The sequence below is a fragment of the Heterobasidion irregulare genome (assembly GCF_000320585.1).
Source record: "Heterobasidion irregulare TC 32-1 unplaced genomic scaffold scaffold_01, whole genome shotgun sequence".
In the NCBI taxonomy this organism is placed as follows: domain Eukaryota; kingdom Fungi; phylum Basidiomycota; class Agaricomycetes; order Russulales; family Bondarzewiaceae; genus Heterobasidion; species Heterobasidion irregulare.
In genome coordinates, this window is record NW_009258197.1 from 1,304,555 (window position 1) to 1,321,848 (window position 17,294).

The following is a 17,294-nucleotide window of genomic DNA, read 5'->3' on the forward strand; positions in this document are numbered from 1 at the left end:
CTGCTCCCACCATTCTTACATTCATACGACCTCAAAACCCAGGGAGAAGATGGCACCTATTATCATACACTGTATCACCATGCAAGCGTGTCCAAAGCAGCTCACACTATCTGGTGGCCGCCTGTAGACGGCGAGGCTTCGACGCCAAGCACCGTCTTACTTTTCATTCCAGGTCAGCAACCTGAAATCGATCATATGCCATATTCACATTGCTTTTCAAGGGAATCCGGGATTACTGGGATTCTATGTACCATTTCTTTCCGCCATCTGGAAGGGCTCTGCCCCCGGACTTGCGATTTTGGCCCATTCCTACATAGGGCATACTCCTGGTATCGAGCCAGTCACAGGCCGGAAGAGGAGCGCGTCTACTGTTGGCCTGCATGTCCAGATTCAAACTATCATTGAAGTTTTGGATGATATCGTCGTCACTTTTGGTACTGGTACCAAAGTGGTCTTGGTAGGACATAGCGTGGGGTCTTGGCTGACCCTTCAAGTTCTCAAGGCAAGGCCAAACGTTGTGTCTGGGACTTTTTTGCTCTTCCCAACTATAACGAATATTGCGGACACTCCAAATGGGCGCCTTCTTAGTGTATGTCTGTTTCAGCTCAATGTCATCGTTCCCGTCGCGATGACGAGGCCGCCTTCTACAGTGGCTCTTCCACCCTCCTCTTCCTAGGCTTGTGTCATACGCTTCTTTCCTGGTGCGACACCTTCCCCATCGCATTCTCTTGCTGCTTTTCTCCTCCTGGCCTCGAGAGCAGATCATCGTTCTACAATCTTTACTTCAGTCTCCCTCCACTATCTGGGCCTCGCTTTCTATGGCTCACGAAGAGATGGGAGCCATCCGCGAGATGGACATTGCCTTACTGGAAGAGCATCACGAACATATTTGGTTCTACTTTGCAGAAAATGATGCCTGGGTTGGCAAGCATAGGGAAATCATACTTGAGACTATGCATGATATGCCTGCGGGCGTCAAGGTCATCCATGGCGGTACAGACATTCCGCACGCTTTCTGTATCAGTGAGTCCATCGAAAATTTAAAGCTTTCAGAAGCACATTGTCTCAATGCATATGGGTTCCGCTTAGACCACGGAGAGGATTTAGCATTGCAGTGTCTTGCTTGGATGCGCGCTGGAGACTTATTCTAGGCTTCGTGTACACTTGGGAAGTAGATACCAAACACAATGTACTTACGCTTTGGATGAGACTTTCTGAGAACTCAGCCGGATGATTCTAATACGTCTCAACGCACGAGCCAATCATAGAGCTGGCATTAAGATGGGTTAAGGTTACATGATCCCACGGACCGCACACGGGGACCTGGGAGTTATAATCGAAAGGACGCGACAGTCGTGAAGAAGCCATCGACGCGTCCAGCGACCTCGCATCGTCTTACCTTGTACCATGAGCGATGCGGAGCCATCTTCGGACCCTATCCAACTATTACCACCCAGAAGAACAGTCAATCCTGAGACCGCGTTCTATGCTTCTTTGAGCCCTCTCTCAACTGGCTCTCAGCTCTCAGAGGCCGTTGCTCACGTCGCCGCGGCAGCACCCGTACCATACGTCCAGGTGGCACAATTAGCACCTTCAGAACGCGTCGTTTACCATGAACTTGCTGAACTCGAATTGACGTCGGACCACGAGCTGTATAACTTCACACCCCATTCTGTGGTCGGCGAGTTCCGTCAGGGCTCTGTCTTGTGGTATTTTGCAAGAGACAAAGTGGGGCCAGCACACAAGGTATCACCACTGCAGGTCTTATTCGCTTCGCCTTTCTAACATTTCACGGCGCATTCAGTTCAAAGCAGCAGAGTTCGCGAAACAGTACCCCACCCTCGCCGAAGATTTCCGTAAGCCGTAGTGCCACTTCACCATACCTACATTGTGAAACGAAAATTTACTGACTTGCATGTTTGCAGAACGTAGGAAGATGGATGGAACGTTGCCTTCTTTCGACCCGAATGGACCTGATGTTCACCCACAGTCGCGTGTCAAGATGACGATCGCCTTCACTGAACTGCAAAGACAAGTAAAGCAACAAAATCTCGTGCGCGCCGGGCCATCACGCATCCCATTTGACAACGAAGGTGAAGAGTGGGATAACGACATTGCTGAGGGCAGTTCTCCCACCCGTGTCGAAGACAGCGAGGCTGAGAGCGAGGATGAAGACGAGGACGAAAGCGACTTCTTGGTGGGGAGCCGTGTTACCCGTGGGACCACTAAAGCCACTGCCACCAACAAACGGTTCACAAGAAGAGGACAGTTACCTTTCAGCCCGAGAAAAACGCGGTCCAAGAACGTGGTGATCAACGTGGATTCGGACGACGAGGACGGTAGTCCAGTCGAGACTGCTCAAGCTCTGCGGCGTTCTAGCAGGGCCACAACAAATCGCAGGAAAACCCTGGCTGACGACGACTACCAAAGCGACAATTCGGACGACTCTGGCTCTCAGTTTGAGGCTCATTCTCGTGGGTCTAGAAAGGGGAAAGCTACGCAGCCCAAAAAAGTGCGTCGCGGAAAAGAGGCCCGTCCAGCGTATGGTCATTTCCGCCTGGTCGCAGACCTAGACTACGATCCATGTGAGGACGAAGATACCGTCGCTCTTCGTGCACACCGAGATATATGCCAGAAGTGCCAGCGTAAGCCAACGCACCTCCTCTTACTGAAACCGAAGGGTAGAACCAAAAAGAAGAGGGCGGACGATGAAGATCAGGATTCGGAGGAAGACTTGGCTTCGTTAGGCGGCTGGGTGAGATGGTATGGATGTGTGGGTTTTCTAATTTCAAGCAGCTGATGAGCGACTTCGTTAGCCTCAAGTGCCCCTTATCAGCTCATTGGAGCTGTTTGGCCGGTACACAACGCAACGAGATCCTCAAAGCAGCGCTCCAACGAGATCGAAACAGATGGCAACAAGCTGCGAAATTTGCCGAAGGAAACGATACAAATGTGTTGCCTGAGCCTAAGCGGCGCGATAGCCTCAGTGCCTATCAAACAACCGAGTTCATATGTGCGATGTGCATGAAAGGCGGTGTGTGCATGGGCTGTTTGGATGTCGCACTGGAACCAGAAGATTCACATTCGAAGCCCAATGACGACAATATCGTTCCCTCGAAGATGGGCTCAAAGGATCCGGAAGGCTCTCCTAGAGTAACTCTTAATGATGTCGAGATAAACGACGTTCCTCAAGTGCCTGTTAGTGGTTTGTCTGCAGAAGAACCCAATAACTCGTCTAGTGCTCTTCAAAAAGAACTATTGTTCCGATGTTCATTGTGTCGACGCCTAGCTCATTATGCTCACCTTCCTTCTCCTGACGACACTGCCGTTGACGATGGCGATCTTGTTGGCCGTGCGATGATCGCTAGTTATTATCAGCATGAAAACAATTGGACATGTGCGGATTGTTCTTCTTATCAGTACACTGTCGACAATATCTTGGCTTGGCGACCCTTTCCTCCAAATACCATCGAACCTCTTCAGCTTGCGGGTCAAACTCCACATTACAAAGAACCACTTTCTCGAGAATACCTGGTCAAGTGGCTCGACCGAAGCTACAGACGCACTAGCTGGGTTCCTCACGGATGGCTGTTAGCCACACACGCCGCAAAGTTAAGGCATTTCTTGGCAGATGGATCCAGAATCGAGCTTTTGAAGGAGCCTGTCAAAGAGGATGCGATTGCGAATGCCGTAGCCGAGGGAGGCATTGGCGTCGCAGAGGAGTCGAGAGAGTCTTCGGTCAGGCTTGACACTGTCAAGTCAGCTATATCTTTGTTCTTAGGTGCTCTCCCCGACGCGGACCGTCGGATTCCTCCGGCTTGGAAGACCATAGACCGCCTTCTTGACGTCAAGTTATGGTCCCCCGTCAGGCAAAGCTCGAAGACAAAATCATCCAAGCGCACTGCGAAGGATGCCATTGTCATTAGCGACGACGAGGATGAAGATGATGAAGATGACGCCGTGATTGAAGCCCGGTATCAGCGCAACGCTGCCTTTAAAGACGGCGAACCGCCTGATGAGCACTTCATGATAGGCATAGATGAGTTCGAAAAGACTCGAACTATGGTCGCGGAAGACATTAGCAAGGTGGTGTGGGCGTTCATCAAGTGGGATGATTTAGGCTACGATGAAGGTTATTAGTTTCTTTTTATCAAATATGTCCCGCAGGCTGATACAGCCCCCATAATTACTTGTCTCACCTATCAGCTACTTGGGATTCTCCACCTCGCACTGGAGAGCCCGGTTACGAAGCTTTCGAAGCCGCATTCAGGTATCTGATTGAGTCCCGAAAGGTCACTGTACCTTCACGCACCAAGGCTCAATATCAAGAGTTAGATAACCGGAAGAAGGACGGCTACGCCCATTACCGATTGCTAGAGGGACAGCAGCCTAATCTGGGGCAGAGCGAGCAACTTAAACTCATGCCTTTCCAGGTGCGACGCCATTTTTTCTACATAGTCCTTATGACTGATAAATACCTTGTAGATTGATGGCTTCAACTGGCTTTGCGATAATTGGTATAACCACCAATCTAGTATCCTCGCCGACGAAATGGGTTTGGTACAGTAAGGACCATGGCTTCTTGAATTCCTTGCTAAACAGTTCCGGTAGGGCAAGACCGTCCAAATTGCAACATTTGTGGGCAAGATAATAGCGCAGTGGAAAGCATATCCGGTTCTTATTGTCGTCCCTCAGTCCACAATCACAAACTGGGTCCGAGAACTCGCACGATGGGCACCCGCTCTTCGCGTCGTTCCTTTCTATGGCGAAGCCAAATCCCGTGAAATCATCAAGCGGTACGAACTGAAACACACACGTATATCTTCTGGAACGACGGGAGCCAAATTCCATGTGTTGGTCACTACTTACGATAACGTCTCAAATTCGAAAGACTTCACGCCTGTGTTTAAGAGCATCGCCAGGTGGGAGGTGTTGGTCGTAGATGAAGGACAGAGACGTTAGTCCAACTAGTCATCTTCAACAGATCAACGCTGACCTTTCTTTGTAGTCAAGAATGATAATAGTCTTCTTTTCAAGAAGTTGAATGAGCTAAAGATTGCACATCGCATCATCATGACCGGCGTGAGTGTCTTCCTGCATCAAAGTGTGCTCATCTATTCAATGTGATATCTCGCTTTATAGACACCGCTGAACAACAACATTCGTGAACTCTTCAACTTGATGAATTTCTTGGATCCGGATCAGTGGAATGACTTGGAACAGCTAGAGAAAGACCACGAAGAATTGACCGAGGACCTCGTCAAACAACTGCATGAGCGATTGCGGCCCTATTTTCTGCGACGTGTCAAAGCAGATGTCCTGCAATTACCACCCAAGGTTGGCGAACATCATTAATCGTTTTGCAGTCTATGTTGAGTGATGTTTCCCAGAATGAGGTCATTGTTCCCGTCTCGATGACATCTCTTCAAAAAGAAATATACAAATCGATATTGAGTCCGTCGGAGGTGATCTTGATATTTGACTTGTTACTGATCTCAAACCAGGTAAAAATCTTAGCATCTTGATGACCTTGACTCGGTCTTTGGGAGATTCGAAGACTAGGTCATCTTCGAGCGGTGTCAAAAGCAATATGATCAATATCCTCATGGAGCTACGAAAGTGAGTGCCTTCTACGTCGTCTTGACAGCCATGATTTCTCAAATCTCCGTCTAGATGTATACAGCATCCCTATCTCGTGTCAAACGACATCGAGCCTAAGAATCTGAGCGAGCGAGAGTCGCATGAGAGGTTGGTTGCTGCCAGTGCAAAGTTGAGGCTGCTCAGGGCATTACTACCAAAGCTCAAAGCCCGGGGACACCGTGTCTTGCTATTCAGTCAGGTGAGTGAACCTTCCTTAGGTCCAGTTTTATCAGGCCTCTTGAGTTCTTCACATAGTTCGTCATAGCACTGAATCTCATTGAAGACTTCCTCATTGGAGAGGATTTCAAATACTTGCGTTTGGTATAGTAATCCGCCTTTATGACACAGTGCATATATTCATGGGTAAACAGGATGGTTCGACCAAGCAAGCCGAACGCCAAAAAGGGATGGATGAATTCAATCGTCCGGGCTCCGACGTTTTCATCTATATGCTGTCCACACGCGCTGGTGGTGTTGGTATCAATCTCTGGAGCGCAGACACCGTTATCATCTTCGATCCCGATTTCAATCCACATCAGGTGAGTCCACTTTGAACCTGCTTATCTTGTGCAAACAAGTGACAGTCAATTGCAGGATCTTCAAGTACGTCCACATCATGAGAACAGGTAACACTAGACTGACATTTGTTCAAGGCCATCGCGCGTTCGCACCGATACGGTCAAACCAAGCCATGCTTGGTCTTCAAGCTCATGGGCAAAGATACTGCCGAAGGTGAGCTTTTCGTTGCATGTCACTCTTCGATGCTGAGGTTGTCGGAAAGAACGGATAATGCAAGCTGGGAAGAAGAAGCTGGTTCTGGATCATGTCATTGTGCAAAAAATGGACAACGACGAGGCCGGCGAAGACGTAAAATCTATCTTGACTTATGGCGCCAAGGCTCTGTTTGAAGACGACCAAACCGCTCGTGATATTATATGTTCGATCCTTATGCCCTTTTCTGGTTAAGGTTCTGATTAAATGCTCTTTAGATACCGACCACGATGTGGACAATCTCATTGAGAAGACCGAAACAGAAGGAGACCAAGAAGAGGCTAAAGTTCCTGGTATGACATTCGCATTCGCCAAGGTCTGGGCCGCAGACAAAGAAGGTTTAGAGGAGATGGCTGACGAAATCCCGGAGTCCAATGAACCTTCCGATTCATGGGCTCAGGCTTTGCAACGAATTGCGGACGAGCGTTCCAAAGTTCAGACTAATGAACGCACTGGGCGTGGTGTCCGTCGCAAAGCTGCTGTCGCTGCGAGCATGAAGCCGCAGGTACTGTTTGCTATTGACTTTATAGCAGGATGTGATGCTGACCTTCAAGTTCTCTCAACACAGCAAACATTTGACCTTGAGGATTCATCTACGAAGGACAAGTCCGGGGCTAAAAAGCAGGACAGATCGAAGTCGATCATCTCGGACGACTCCGACGCATATATGGACACATTCTCAATGGCATCCGACAACGAAGTAACGGATGACTTCACAATGGCCATGGATGGTGTTGCTCCCAAATCGACACAGCCAGTCCATGCTTCGATCAACGGGGCGTCTGGACTGTCGGAGCCACCTCCCCAATACCGCACTCCTGAGAATCAACGGTCGGTCACTGTTCAAGACAAGGCACAAAGAGAATGTGGACTATGCGGCACACGGCACGCGGGGCCTTGTGCTATGACTGAGAGCTCAGAGAATTTGGCTGAGTACAGGATGCTTCTATTCAATCAGGCAAAGGATGAGGATATTGAAGAACGGGTTTGTGATCTTGTTGTGAGCTCTTTATTCGACGTACTGAGATCATATGCTTGCCAGCGCGCAGCGATTCAAGCCATTGACGAAACCTTAAGCCAACGTGGACGAATCGACCTGATCTACGGCCAGCCTCTCCAGCTTGTCGAATCAAGTCCTAATTCGGCCCCTCCAGTAAAAAATGGAAAATCTCGTTCTAATCAACGAAATCCTCCACCTATCACTCCGGCTCACCCTGTCAAGATGGTCGACAAGCCCACTCCGATGCGACCTCCTTCGCCTCCGCCCGTTGCTGGGCCCTCTCGTGTGACATCTATGAGCAGCTCTTTGAAACGCTCTGCGACCCCGCACGATGATCACACAAATTCGAAGAAGGTCAAAAACGGCAAGGAATCGATATGCCCTGTCTGCACGAGGTCTCCCCACCACTTAGTGATAGATTGTCCTGTTGTCGCAGCGGGACCAGCGAGGTATGTGCAAGCTTCTGTATAACTGCCTTCTGCTTACACACATCAACATTAGTATATCAAAAGCAATTGCAACCTTGGAGCAGCACTCGAGACACGATCAAATCGTTCAGATGCTTCGCAATCTCTTGAAAAAGCGGAAGAAGCGAGAGTCGTTTTTGTCCGATACAACAGGGCTTAGTACTTAGTGGCCGCACCTAGACTCATACATCGATCTCTATGGCCTTTTGCCGGTAGATCTCTTGTCATCTATATTAGGAACTAGCCATTATTTCCGCCTACACGAATTTGTATGCAGTACTGTAATTTAGGACTGGTTAGCCACTATCAGCGCAGGTGCGGTATGGGTGCAGTCTTCCCAGAGTCGCAACTCCGGCGTCTTGTCATTTGACTTTAATTGCTGCACCATCGCAATGTAACAGGTATGAGGATAGTAGCATTGGCAAGGGCACAATCGAACAGTATATCGATCATTCGAACATGAGGCTGATAGCATAGATACAATGAAGAAACCCCGTGCCAATGAAGCCATCTCTACTGCCCGTCCCGAAACCTAGGGTAGAAGGGCTTTGCTGACAGCCGGTTGCACATACAAGTTGTGCACTGACGACAGAGAGTCGACAGGGCAGCCAGAGCCTATGAGTGGCACTGGCGAGTATATAGCAGTGTTACGCTGATCGACGGCACTGCAGTATTTAGGCCAGTCAGGTGCCTTATCCTCGTACAAAGGCCTGTAAAAGGCAATTGCGGGTCTCAACAATTGGTGCCGCGTGTTCCGCAGTCCTGAGACAAGCAGACTCAACGAATCAGATCCGAACAAAACAACACCAAGGCAAAGAACGTTGTCGAACACAGGGGTCTTTCCAGTCAGGGTCCAAGCGGTCCGGTGCAGTGCGGTGTACGTATATAACCCGTAGACTGATTTAAACATGGGATGCTCACTCCTACCAGTCTTCTACTTCGCTTAGCGCTCAGCGCTCAGCACCGGAGTTTTTCCTTCTCGATACAACTCGATATCTGCGGCGCAAAGTCGCAGTGTCTATACGCAGCATAACTTACGACAATCTGGTATTAATCCATTTCTAGTCGTCCTACGCGCGTCGACTGTCGAGCCACTTAAAGCCTGAAGTTTCCGATGTCCACCACATCAACCAATACCTCCAGCGTCGCTCACTCGACATCCTTGAAACGAGCACGATCCATGAATACTCCACAGGCCCCTACGATTGATGGAGACCTACTTCTAGATGTATTCTCTCACAGGGCCATCCGGTATATTGGAGCTGATATGAACGATGATTTTGGCGATGTTGACCGTGTGGCTTTTCTCGGCAAACGCGTGCTAGAGATGGTTGTTGCGCGAGCCTTATTCGATAAGAGGCCAATGCTGTCAGCATCGGAATTGACTGTACGTTTGATCTGTATTTTGCATTCATTGTTTCTAGTCCTGATGATATGCGCAGATCCAGACTGATGAATGCCTTTCTGAATCAAATCTTGACTCTTGGGTCACAATGTACGGATTTCGAGAACGGGTGCGCGCCTCCCCTGACATTCGTGAGTCCTTGAAAGAGCCGTCGGTGAGCAATCGTGATCTTTTGGTTCTTTGTTTGTCTTCTGACATATCGCTTATAGGAGACTAGGCTACTCTTCCATTCCTATATAGGAGCCGTATATATTCAGCGTGGCCTCGATGAAGTTCAAAGCTGGATTGGCAAGCTCGTAGATCCAACTTATGAATCGAATGATTCAAAAAGGTCCAGATACCAAGATCCTCCAGATCCCATACCTCCTGCGGACACGCCTCCGCCGCTTCCCAGTCCCGCTCCCTCAACGACTGTATTCCTCCCCATGTTCAATCAAACATGCACACAAAGACGCATCGTTGTGGATTGGGTTGCTAATTCGACCGGGCCTCCTCATGCCCCTGCTTGGAACGTTCAATGCCTCGGTATGTATCATTTGTGATTCTGCGGCTGAGGAGCTGTTCTAATCGTAAGGCAGTCGGGGGTTTGATCAAGGGAACTGGCCATGGGCGCAGCAAACAATTGGCAAAAGAGGAAGCAGCCAGAGAGGCGTATATTGCTATGGGCTGGGCTTCACGTGCGTAGCGAGGATCATTCTGACTGACGTCGATTGAATTTCCCCACCTCTTCGCAGCTGGTTTTTGATGAGATATTAATTGTTGTATGCCTTCATATTTGCTGGTCGTTGTGGCATTGTAGCGCCATCAATTGGCCTCAACGGCTCACCAATGACCTCCTTCGTTCATCTTTGGTTGTATCAGAAGCCGGACGTTGACTGTAGTAATTATGTACCAATTCAATCCAATGTAGTTTTTCACTCAACAATCTGTGAAATAAAAGTTTGGTAGCTCGCCGTAGCTACACAATCTTCTGATGTAAATTCGATACTCGACCAATGTCCTGAATTCCATTCCATACAACGAAGTCAGCTACAAATCTCCCATCGGCCAAAATCTGCCGCAGCGGGGCTACGAATGACATCGGGCCAGTGACTTCAGTGCCGTCCAGGTAGGTGAGGAAATCCCCTACAAAACTGCCATCAACAAAAACAGAGGTGGTGATCTCCGTGCCAACTATAATAATCTCTCTCCATGGAGATGCTGCGACCGTTGGCAGCGTATAATTGAACAGTGGAAACGTGATATTAGAGGAAGTGAACGACAATGTCGTCCCATTTCCAGATGATGTGAATCCGAAAGAATCGTCCGGGCCTGTGAGAAGGATGTTTGGAGTATACGAAGAGCTGATATTGACGAGCAAGGTATAATCATGGCCTTTGGAGCCAAGCGGCGTAGAGACAACACTACCGGACAGTTTCCCGTTGTATGAATTCCCGCTGTGGTCCAGGATGACGCCTCCTGAGTCGTGCGTCAAATGATATTCCAAGACGATGCCGCCCTTACTAGCAATTCGGCGATCTAAATTTTGGCCAGGTGCAGCCGCCTCGAGCGCAGGATAAGAAGAATCAAATTGTGCTTGGGTCAAGTGGCCCGAGCGAGAGGCTGTCTGCCAGCCCGCTGAAACAGTCACAGGAAGCCCTCCCTTCAGGGCGTAGAATGCTTCTAAAACAGTAGATGCAGTGGGACCGTGATCATTCCATATAGCCTGTGCACAAGAGGATCAGGATCAGGTCGAGATCATAGCGGAACTGCCAAGAATAGCCATACGCACCATGATTGAGCCCTGAAGTCGACCGGCTTCTACAGTCGGGTTGTTTGACGCATTGCCTGGAGAAAGAGTACAAATCAGCAAGAGCTGATGGCCATTGGCAACAGGTGTCCGCCTTACCTCGATCGAAGATATGGGGATCCCAGATTCCTCCTGTATTCACATTCGCGCCATTCCAAAGCCGCGTCTGGTTCAAGCGTTGGGGATAAGATCCGGACTGTTGAAATCCCATTGAGTAGTTCTTATGACTTGTGCGAAGATCCGAAACTCACGTATTTCATGACAATATAGTTAAAAGCATCATCGCTGAATACTCTGCATCAACCCTTACTCACGCAGGTGAACATGAACTAGTCGTACCTGTTAATCACGGTATAATTCTGTCTGATCAAAGCGTAAGGATCGTCCTCGAAAAACTCCCTGAAAAGAACGTTAAATGGAAAGGAGACCTTTTTAAACCATAGCAGATGCATTACCAGTGTTGGATCGTGATACTCTTGCTGACAGACGTGGTGTTTGATGGCTCGTTCGTTCCCCAAATCCGGATAGACTTATTGGATTGCTGGCTGATGAAATCGCTCTACCAATCATGTATTTCAATCTCTGAAGCAACCAAATTGTGAACCCACTTACCATGTCATTGACGTAATGGTTGTAATCATTTGCCAGACGCGAGTCATATTCGTCTGCTCCGATTGAAACTTGTCCTGAGGGGCAGTATCGTTACAAGGACCATCATCGTGTATTAGAGAAAGAGTACTTGTTTGGAACCAAGGAAGGAATTCTATGTCATCGTCAGCCAAGGGCGTCGTTAGAACAACATAGCGAATCGAAGGAATGACCTTGCCAGATAGACTTGATAGTGGGGATCGCGTCCGGGACAGTCAAGTTGATAAGGCTTGGCTCTGAGGGGATCGCAAGTTCGGGTTTCCATTGAGTGATGACCAATGCATGGCCAGGCTAGCGTTGAAAATTTCATAAGCTATGGATATTTCAATGAATGCATGCTCACTGCTTCAATTTCGGGGATGACCTTCGATCCGATATTAAAATCATGGTTGGGACTCATGTACCTCAGAACTCACTGTGACGCCCCGTGCCGCACATTGAGATTGAAAACTGGTGAATTCCTGCCGGGAGTAAGTTTCGTTAAGGTGAGGGGTCAGACCGGCCAAGACGGCGCTTTCAGGACGCAAGCGGAAACGAGCATAGGTTGTATCCCCAACGCCGAGGTTGTCAGAGAGGTGCACGTGCTGAACAAAATAGTAGTTAGGTTCTATGCCTCTCCTGTACGAATCGATGACTTACGAACTCACTGGTTTTGAACCAGGAGGCATATGCACACAGGTCCGTCAGAAAAGATATTGGGTACCATTGCCGCCCAACATCTAAAGAGATGGTCCAAGTGAGTTCGATGAATCAGTCAGACAGATAAATAGACAAAAAGTAGACCAAGGTACCGAGCATGAGACCTCGTGTTTCCCAGTCCGGTTGATCCACTACTATCCCTGCAGGCAGCTTCATCCCGTTCAAGACGAGCCCTTGCAACAACGTGCGTGTGCCCCAGAACGAACCTCTTGCGCCAGACCCCTCTAGAGTGACGCCTGAGCCTGAAATCTCCATACGGTACCCTTCTGACGTTGGGCTTCCTTTTGCCAGCCTAAACATCGCTGCCTGTTCTTTCGACAAGATGGACATAAATATGTGGCCTCCACTGCGAGCATCGCCTTCCGATACGGTCGCTTTCACTCCAGGAAACACGTCTTGCACATCCTTCGCGAACGTCTGCGCAAAAGACAGGAGCGAAGGTGGGATCAACGTCATCTCATCATGGTCAGACTGCCCTGCCACCTCTCCATCAACGACAATCCGTAGATCGTGCGGTAACACAAAAGAGTCAGTCGACGAAGCGGCGAAGCTATGCACGGCGGGTACAACAGCGGGGAACTGTGAGGCATGAGACAGCGTGAAGCGGGCCGCGACAGCCGCAGCGAACCAGATCATCCGTCCAATTAGGCCTGCTGCCATGGTCTTTGTGAGTATCGTTTGTGAGTTACCTAGATGAAAGGAATAGCAGTTGGGGGTGCAGATAAGTGCCCGGTTCATGTAGTGCTCTTGCTGGGATGATTTGAGATGGCGACTTCGATTGTCAAGAATACCTGGCTGGGAGGAGCATGCGGTCTGGTGACGGATAGAAGATGGTCATGTTTCTAGATGTGCGATTGCGTACAGGTCAGTACATATTCAGAGATAAGATATGGCATAATCACTTAGCCCTGAAATGTGATCCTAATCCTAGTCAGCAGAAGAGAGGTCCCGGTCAAGGTATCAAATCAGCGAACCCTCATTAACGGTCGTTAAACTTCGTTGAATGTCTTAGATCTCGCTTGATCAGGCAATCAAGTGAGAGAAGGTGTATCTATGTTTAATCGACTTGAGATAACGCTTGAGACCCCGGCTTAGCCCTAGTGCACAGCACACTCCTCGAAGTTGAATGAAACCGAGGAATTCATTTGAGGTTCAGAATACGTCATGATTCCCTTGGTATGATAGGCTAGAGAAGTACGCCTGGTCCCTAATATTTTTTCCATTTCCAGTCGCGAACAGACCAAGAATCGTCCCTGGAGAGTTTATAAGTCAACTTTCGCACAATTAAGAACAGGGAGTTGTTCCGGCGCCACATACCCGTGAATCCTCCACTAACCTGGCTTGAATTGCCCCACCCGACAGTCGTCCACTCGGATCCGCTCTTATATCTAAACGCGTATGTGGTCCTATTGACCGCCTCTATCTGCAGAGAGACCGTGTTGAGTACCTCAGGACCCAATGGTAGGATTGCCGGCTTGGAGAACGGGTCCATAGCCCCTCCATTCGTCGAATGGGCCGTTATGGTCCGCAACCGCGCGTATCTGCTCGTGCCATCTGACAACGCGCCCGAATACCCCGCTTGGATGGCTGATTGTGGGGAGAGCGTGACGACGCCGAGATCGAAATGCTGCAGCTGATTCAGGTACACAGACACACCGGCCTCTGCTTGATCTTGAGCAGAGTCAAACTGAAGGGTGACTTGGAATGTGAAAAGAATATGCTCTTGCCGGCGGCCGACAAAGGTTTGTGGGGTAGGGGAGGTGCGCCCGTCAAGTCCCGTGATGTTAAGGATAGATGGGGCTAGGCGGAGTGTATTTGGATGAGAGGGCGGCGAGACGGTGTACGCAGCGGGATCAGGATATCGAATGTGGACGAAGTGCATGGGAATAGAAGATCCCGGGGAGAACGTAATGCCATCGTCCGCTCCAGCCCAATTGCTATAAACAGGATGTCAGATTAATCTCCAGGAAGCGAAGAACAAAGTAGAGCACCCATTGCCGCCGATGTCTTTGTTCGCCGGAGGCAGTGGACCTACTTCTGCACCGCGGACGGGGATGAAGGTCGGAAATTTGTCTTTTTCCCATTGAACAGGTGTAAGAACGGTCTCTCTTCCCATTGGGTAGTATGTATACTCGGGGCCCGAACGCGTCGATAGAGCAACTGCCCACCTACATAACAGCTTGACATTAGATCGACGCATTCCAATATCGCTTTAGTGACTAACCAATCCCCCTTTGTATCTTGGAAGATGTCGGCATGCCCAACGGTTTGGACTAGCCATTGCATGAGTGCCACAATGAGCGTTAGGTTAAGACCAAGGATGACTTACGGTATTGCGTAGTATTCGCGTTGGTAAGAACAGGATTTGCAGGGTCTGGTTCGTAAGTGCCCCACATATCCCGAGACCGTGCATAGGTCACCATATGGTTCAAACCAGTGCCTCCTGATGATTGAGTCGTGCAGATCAGAGCGTACTGTGCAACTAGAATCACGGGAACGTACCCTCAGCGATCATCAGGTAATAGAAACCATCTCGGTGATAGAGATGCGGCGCTTCAGGCGCCTGAGAATTGCCTCGATTTATGTACACGCTTCAGAGGTTTACTCACTTACTATTCCGCCAGTGCCCGGCCATAAATCGTAAATCGTGCCCGTGATGTTACCAGTGTTCAGGTTAATGTTGAACCCTATTCGCGAGCAGCAATGGATTAGATACGAGTTTGTGGGTGCGATGCGATCCTACCTTGTATCATTTCTAGTATATGCCACGCATGCGAGCCCACGATGTAGGAATCCCCTTCCTCATCCCAATATGGGGATGTGTCATAGCCTTCGAAAGTAAAATGGACGGGATCAGACCAAGCATCAGAGGCGTACGGGTTTGTCGTCTTGAGGATGATCTAAAATGATGTCGACGGGTAGACACTACAGTAGAGAAGGAAGGAGAAGTGCGCACTCACATTATCCCATCGAGATGAGTCATTTTGGGCGCGATCGTCGTATACGAGAGTTGTAACGACCCAGAAGGTCCCGTTATGAAACCTTTTGATTCGTAATGCGTTGAGTGCTATTGTCAAGCAAGCTCGAGATTCTGACCGTATGGATGGTGCCCAAATACCACTCGTAGAGCCGTTTGTATGCGCCAAGCCCGGGAGTTGGCTGGGCCTGGTAATGACATTTCCTGAAAACAAAAATGGTGGGTGATGAGCCGAATCGCTGCTCATGGACCTTTTATACGCATACCAATCTGCCTGAAGCTCTGCAAATCTTTGCTAGCAAAGACAGGAACACCAGGCGCTACATTGAAAGAACTTGTTGCGCAAAAGAAGGTGTTATCCCACTCCTTCACAAGTGTACAGGAGGGATCGGGGTGGAAACCGGGTAATACAGGGTTACGATAGGCCATGCTCGTCATTGAATAGGCCGTCACAGTGACCACAGCCATCCGCTGCAGCCAGAGGGTCCATGACAATGAGCTAACGTGCGAAAACATCGCTCGAGCCACTGGGCGCTGTTATGTTGGATAGCATGGGCTTCAACTTCTTAAGTACGTTTTTGTTCGTGTCGCGCGGTAGGCATATGACCAGCTCAGCGGGCCGTCGCTCATGAAGCGATAGGCTCTCGGCCCAGCTATGACATGGTCAAGTAACCAGAGAAGGGTTAGAGTACGAGGAAGATATATGTAGCACAGAGGCACGTAAGTTTACCTCTGACAAGAACAGATGCCCGAACATGGAAAAGACTGCGCTGTGTCTGGTTCGAGAATGCCCGACGCGATCTTTCACACAGTCGGCATGATTGATCAGCTGCGATCGCAGTTAGGAGATGTCGGCTGCGCTGACGAACAGCTGTTGGAAACATTGTGCTCGTAAGCAAGCGAATGGGAAGCTGTGGACTGCTGTGGAGAGCAGGCAGTGCCAAACAACTGGAACAACAGCTGAGAAAAGCCAGTCGATGCTTGGTCGAGCCCATCACACTCCGCCGGGTTGTGTGATCACGTGGCTGTCGTCGCTGCAGCGCCTTTGAAGAAAGCTGCTGACTAGCAAACAATCCTCCGTGACTGCGACTACCATGTCGACGTCCTCGACGTCCTCGACGTCCACTTCTTTCCACCTCCCACCAATTGCCACCTACGCACAGTCACATCCCATTGATCTCACCATGGACGAGGATCAAAGCGACTACGACCAAGACAGACTCGCAAAACGTCGGCGCGTCGAACATCCCTCCCCCTCTCACTCTTGGTCGCATAGTCCATCGTTTCCTCCACCTACTCCTCCTCACCACGCTTTCAATCAGGCACCGATACTCGAATTTAGGCCCATGCACCAGACTTCGACTGAACCATCATCTTTCGTCCTAACCGACGGACGCCTAGCACTCCCTTCAGCGCCCTCCTTTTCTCACAATGTTGTGCATGGTAATTATACACCTCCGACGCCCTATTACGCACCCCCTACGCCCCCAAATTCTTTACCAGTGGCATCCTCTTCCTCGCCTAGCCGTCATTATATGCAGAACGGTTCTAGAGAAGATGTAATTGACCTCACGGGTTCGCCCTCGCCCCCGCCACGATCACTTCGACCTCCTGAATCACACACATCCAGCTCCCAGTCTCAGCCTGCCTTTTCACCGGATCTTCCACCCAAAACCCCCATTTGTATTGGCCTGTTGAGGGTTAACGCTCTTGTCCTGTATCCTGTCGATTATCTTAAGTCATCACAACCAAAATATCCCGGAGCGGAAGATGAATGGGCACCCGTTCGCTTGCAGTACGAACGTAACGTTAACAAGCCGGGCAGTGAGGATACAATCAATATCAAGGTACCGCCCACTCGGACGCTTACTGGTGAGTCTCGGCCTGGGGATATATTC

At 49.6% G+C, this 17,294-nt stretch overlaps 5 protein-coding genes across 5 annotated transcripts; 3 read left to right on the forward strand and 2 right to left on the reverse strand.

Annotated features, from left to right (window-relative positions):
- Positions 1-1,022, forward strand: HETIRDRAFT_29777 (Esterase/lipase/thioesterase; the record flags this gene model as incomplete). The annotated part of the gene is made up of 3 exons (XM_009541974.1): positions 1-172; positions 222-589; positions 651-1,022. Coding segments are annotated over 3 exons (912 nt in total), but the record flags the coding sequence as incomplete, so codon positions are not given.
- Positions 1,023-1,407: 385 nt separating this feature from the next.
- HETIRDRAFT_413265 (uncharacterized protein) lies at positions 1,408-8,045 on the forward strand (the record flags this gene model as incomplete). The annotated part of the gene is made up of 20 exons (XM_009542584.1): positions 1,408-1,746; positions 1,805-1,856; positions 1,926-2,763; positions 2,817-4,132; positions 4,207-4,433; positions 4,486-4,560; positions 4,612-4,957; positions 5,009-5,082; positions 5,143-5,337; positions 5,391-5,454; positions 5,505-5,619; positions 5,674-5,839; positions 5,896-5,961; positions 6,012-6,179; positions 6,294-6,372; positions 6,422-6,577; positions 6,630-6,916; positions 6,980-7,396; positions 7,454-7,860; positions 7,913-8,045. The coding sequence occupies 20 exons, from the start codon at positions 1,408-1,410 to the stop codon at positions 8,043-8,045; spliced, it is 5,520 nt and encodes a 1,839-aa protein (XP_009540879.1).
- A 947-nt stretch (positions 8,046-8,992) lies between these two features.
- HETIRDRAFT_166429 (ribonuclease III) lies at positions 8,993-10,028 on the forward strand (the record flags this gene model as incomplete). The annotated part of the gene is made up of 5 exons (XM_009542585.1): positions 8,993-9,265; positions 9,321-9,437; positions 9,493-9,808; positions 9,862-9,960; positions 10,018-10,028. 5 exons carry the CDS (start codon positions 8,993-8,995, stop codon positions 10,026-10,028), a joined length of 816 nt encoding a protein of 271 aa, XP_009540880.1.
- A 213-nt stretch (positions 10,029-10,241) lies between these two features.
- HETIRDRAFT_306181 (glycoside hydrolase family 20 protein) lies at positions 10,242-13,079 on the reverse strand (the record flags this gene model as incomplete). The annotated part of the gene is made up of 13 exons (XM_009542586.1): positions 10,242-10,988; positions 11,055-11,110; positions 11,172-11,268; positions 11,324-11,366; positions 11,412-11,471; positions 11,528-11,631; positions 11,685-11,758; positions 11,812-11,835; positions 11,894-12,011; positions 12,064-12,084; positions 12,137-12,304; positions 12,360-12,439; positions 12,512-13,079. The coding sequence occupies 13 exons, from the start codon at positions 13,077-13,079 to the stop codon at positions 10,242-10,244; spliced, it is 2,160 nt and encodes a 719-aa protein (XP_009540881.1).
- Positions 13,080-13,543: 464 nt separating this feature from the next.
- HETIRDRAFT_58892 (glycoside hydrolase family 43 protein) lies at positions 13,544-16,340 on the reverse strand. The gene is made up of 12 exons (XM_009542095.1): positions 16,129-16,340; positions 15,663-16,051; positions 15,516-15,600; positions 15,380-15,461; positions 15,163-15,319; positions 15,033-15,106; positions 14,922-14,982; positions 14,749-14,862; positions 14,644-14,692; positions 14,411-14,587; positions 13,737-14,356; positions 13,544-13,672 (listed from the first exon to the last, which is right to left on the reverse strand). Exons 2-12 carry the CDS (start codon positions 15,910-15,912, stop codon positions 13,572-13,574), a joined length of 1,770 nt encoding a protein of 589 aa, XP_009540390.1. The 5' UTR covers positions 15,913-16,051; positions 16,129-16,340; the 3' UTR covers positions 13,544-13,571.
- Between the last annotated feature and the right edge of the window lie 954 nt (positions 16,341-17,294).

Excerpts from the sequence above, each read along its gene's own strand:
- HETIRDRAFT_58892 (XM_009542095.1), bottom strand. The coding sequence starts at position 15,912 with ATGTTTTCGCACGTTAGCTCATTGTCATGGACCCTCTGGCTGCAGCGG. Across the intron at positions 14,983-15,032 it reads GGCCGGGCACTGGCGGAATA|GCGCCTGAAGCGCCGCATCT; the intron begins GTAAGTGAGTAA and ends GGCAATTCTCAG. Across the intron at positions 14,588-14,643 it reads CAAGATACAAAGGGGGATTG|GTGGGCAGTTGCTCTATCGA; the intron begins GTTAGTCACTAA and ends GCTGTTATGTAG.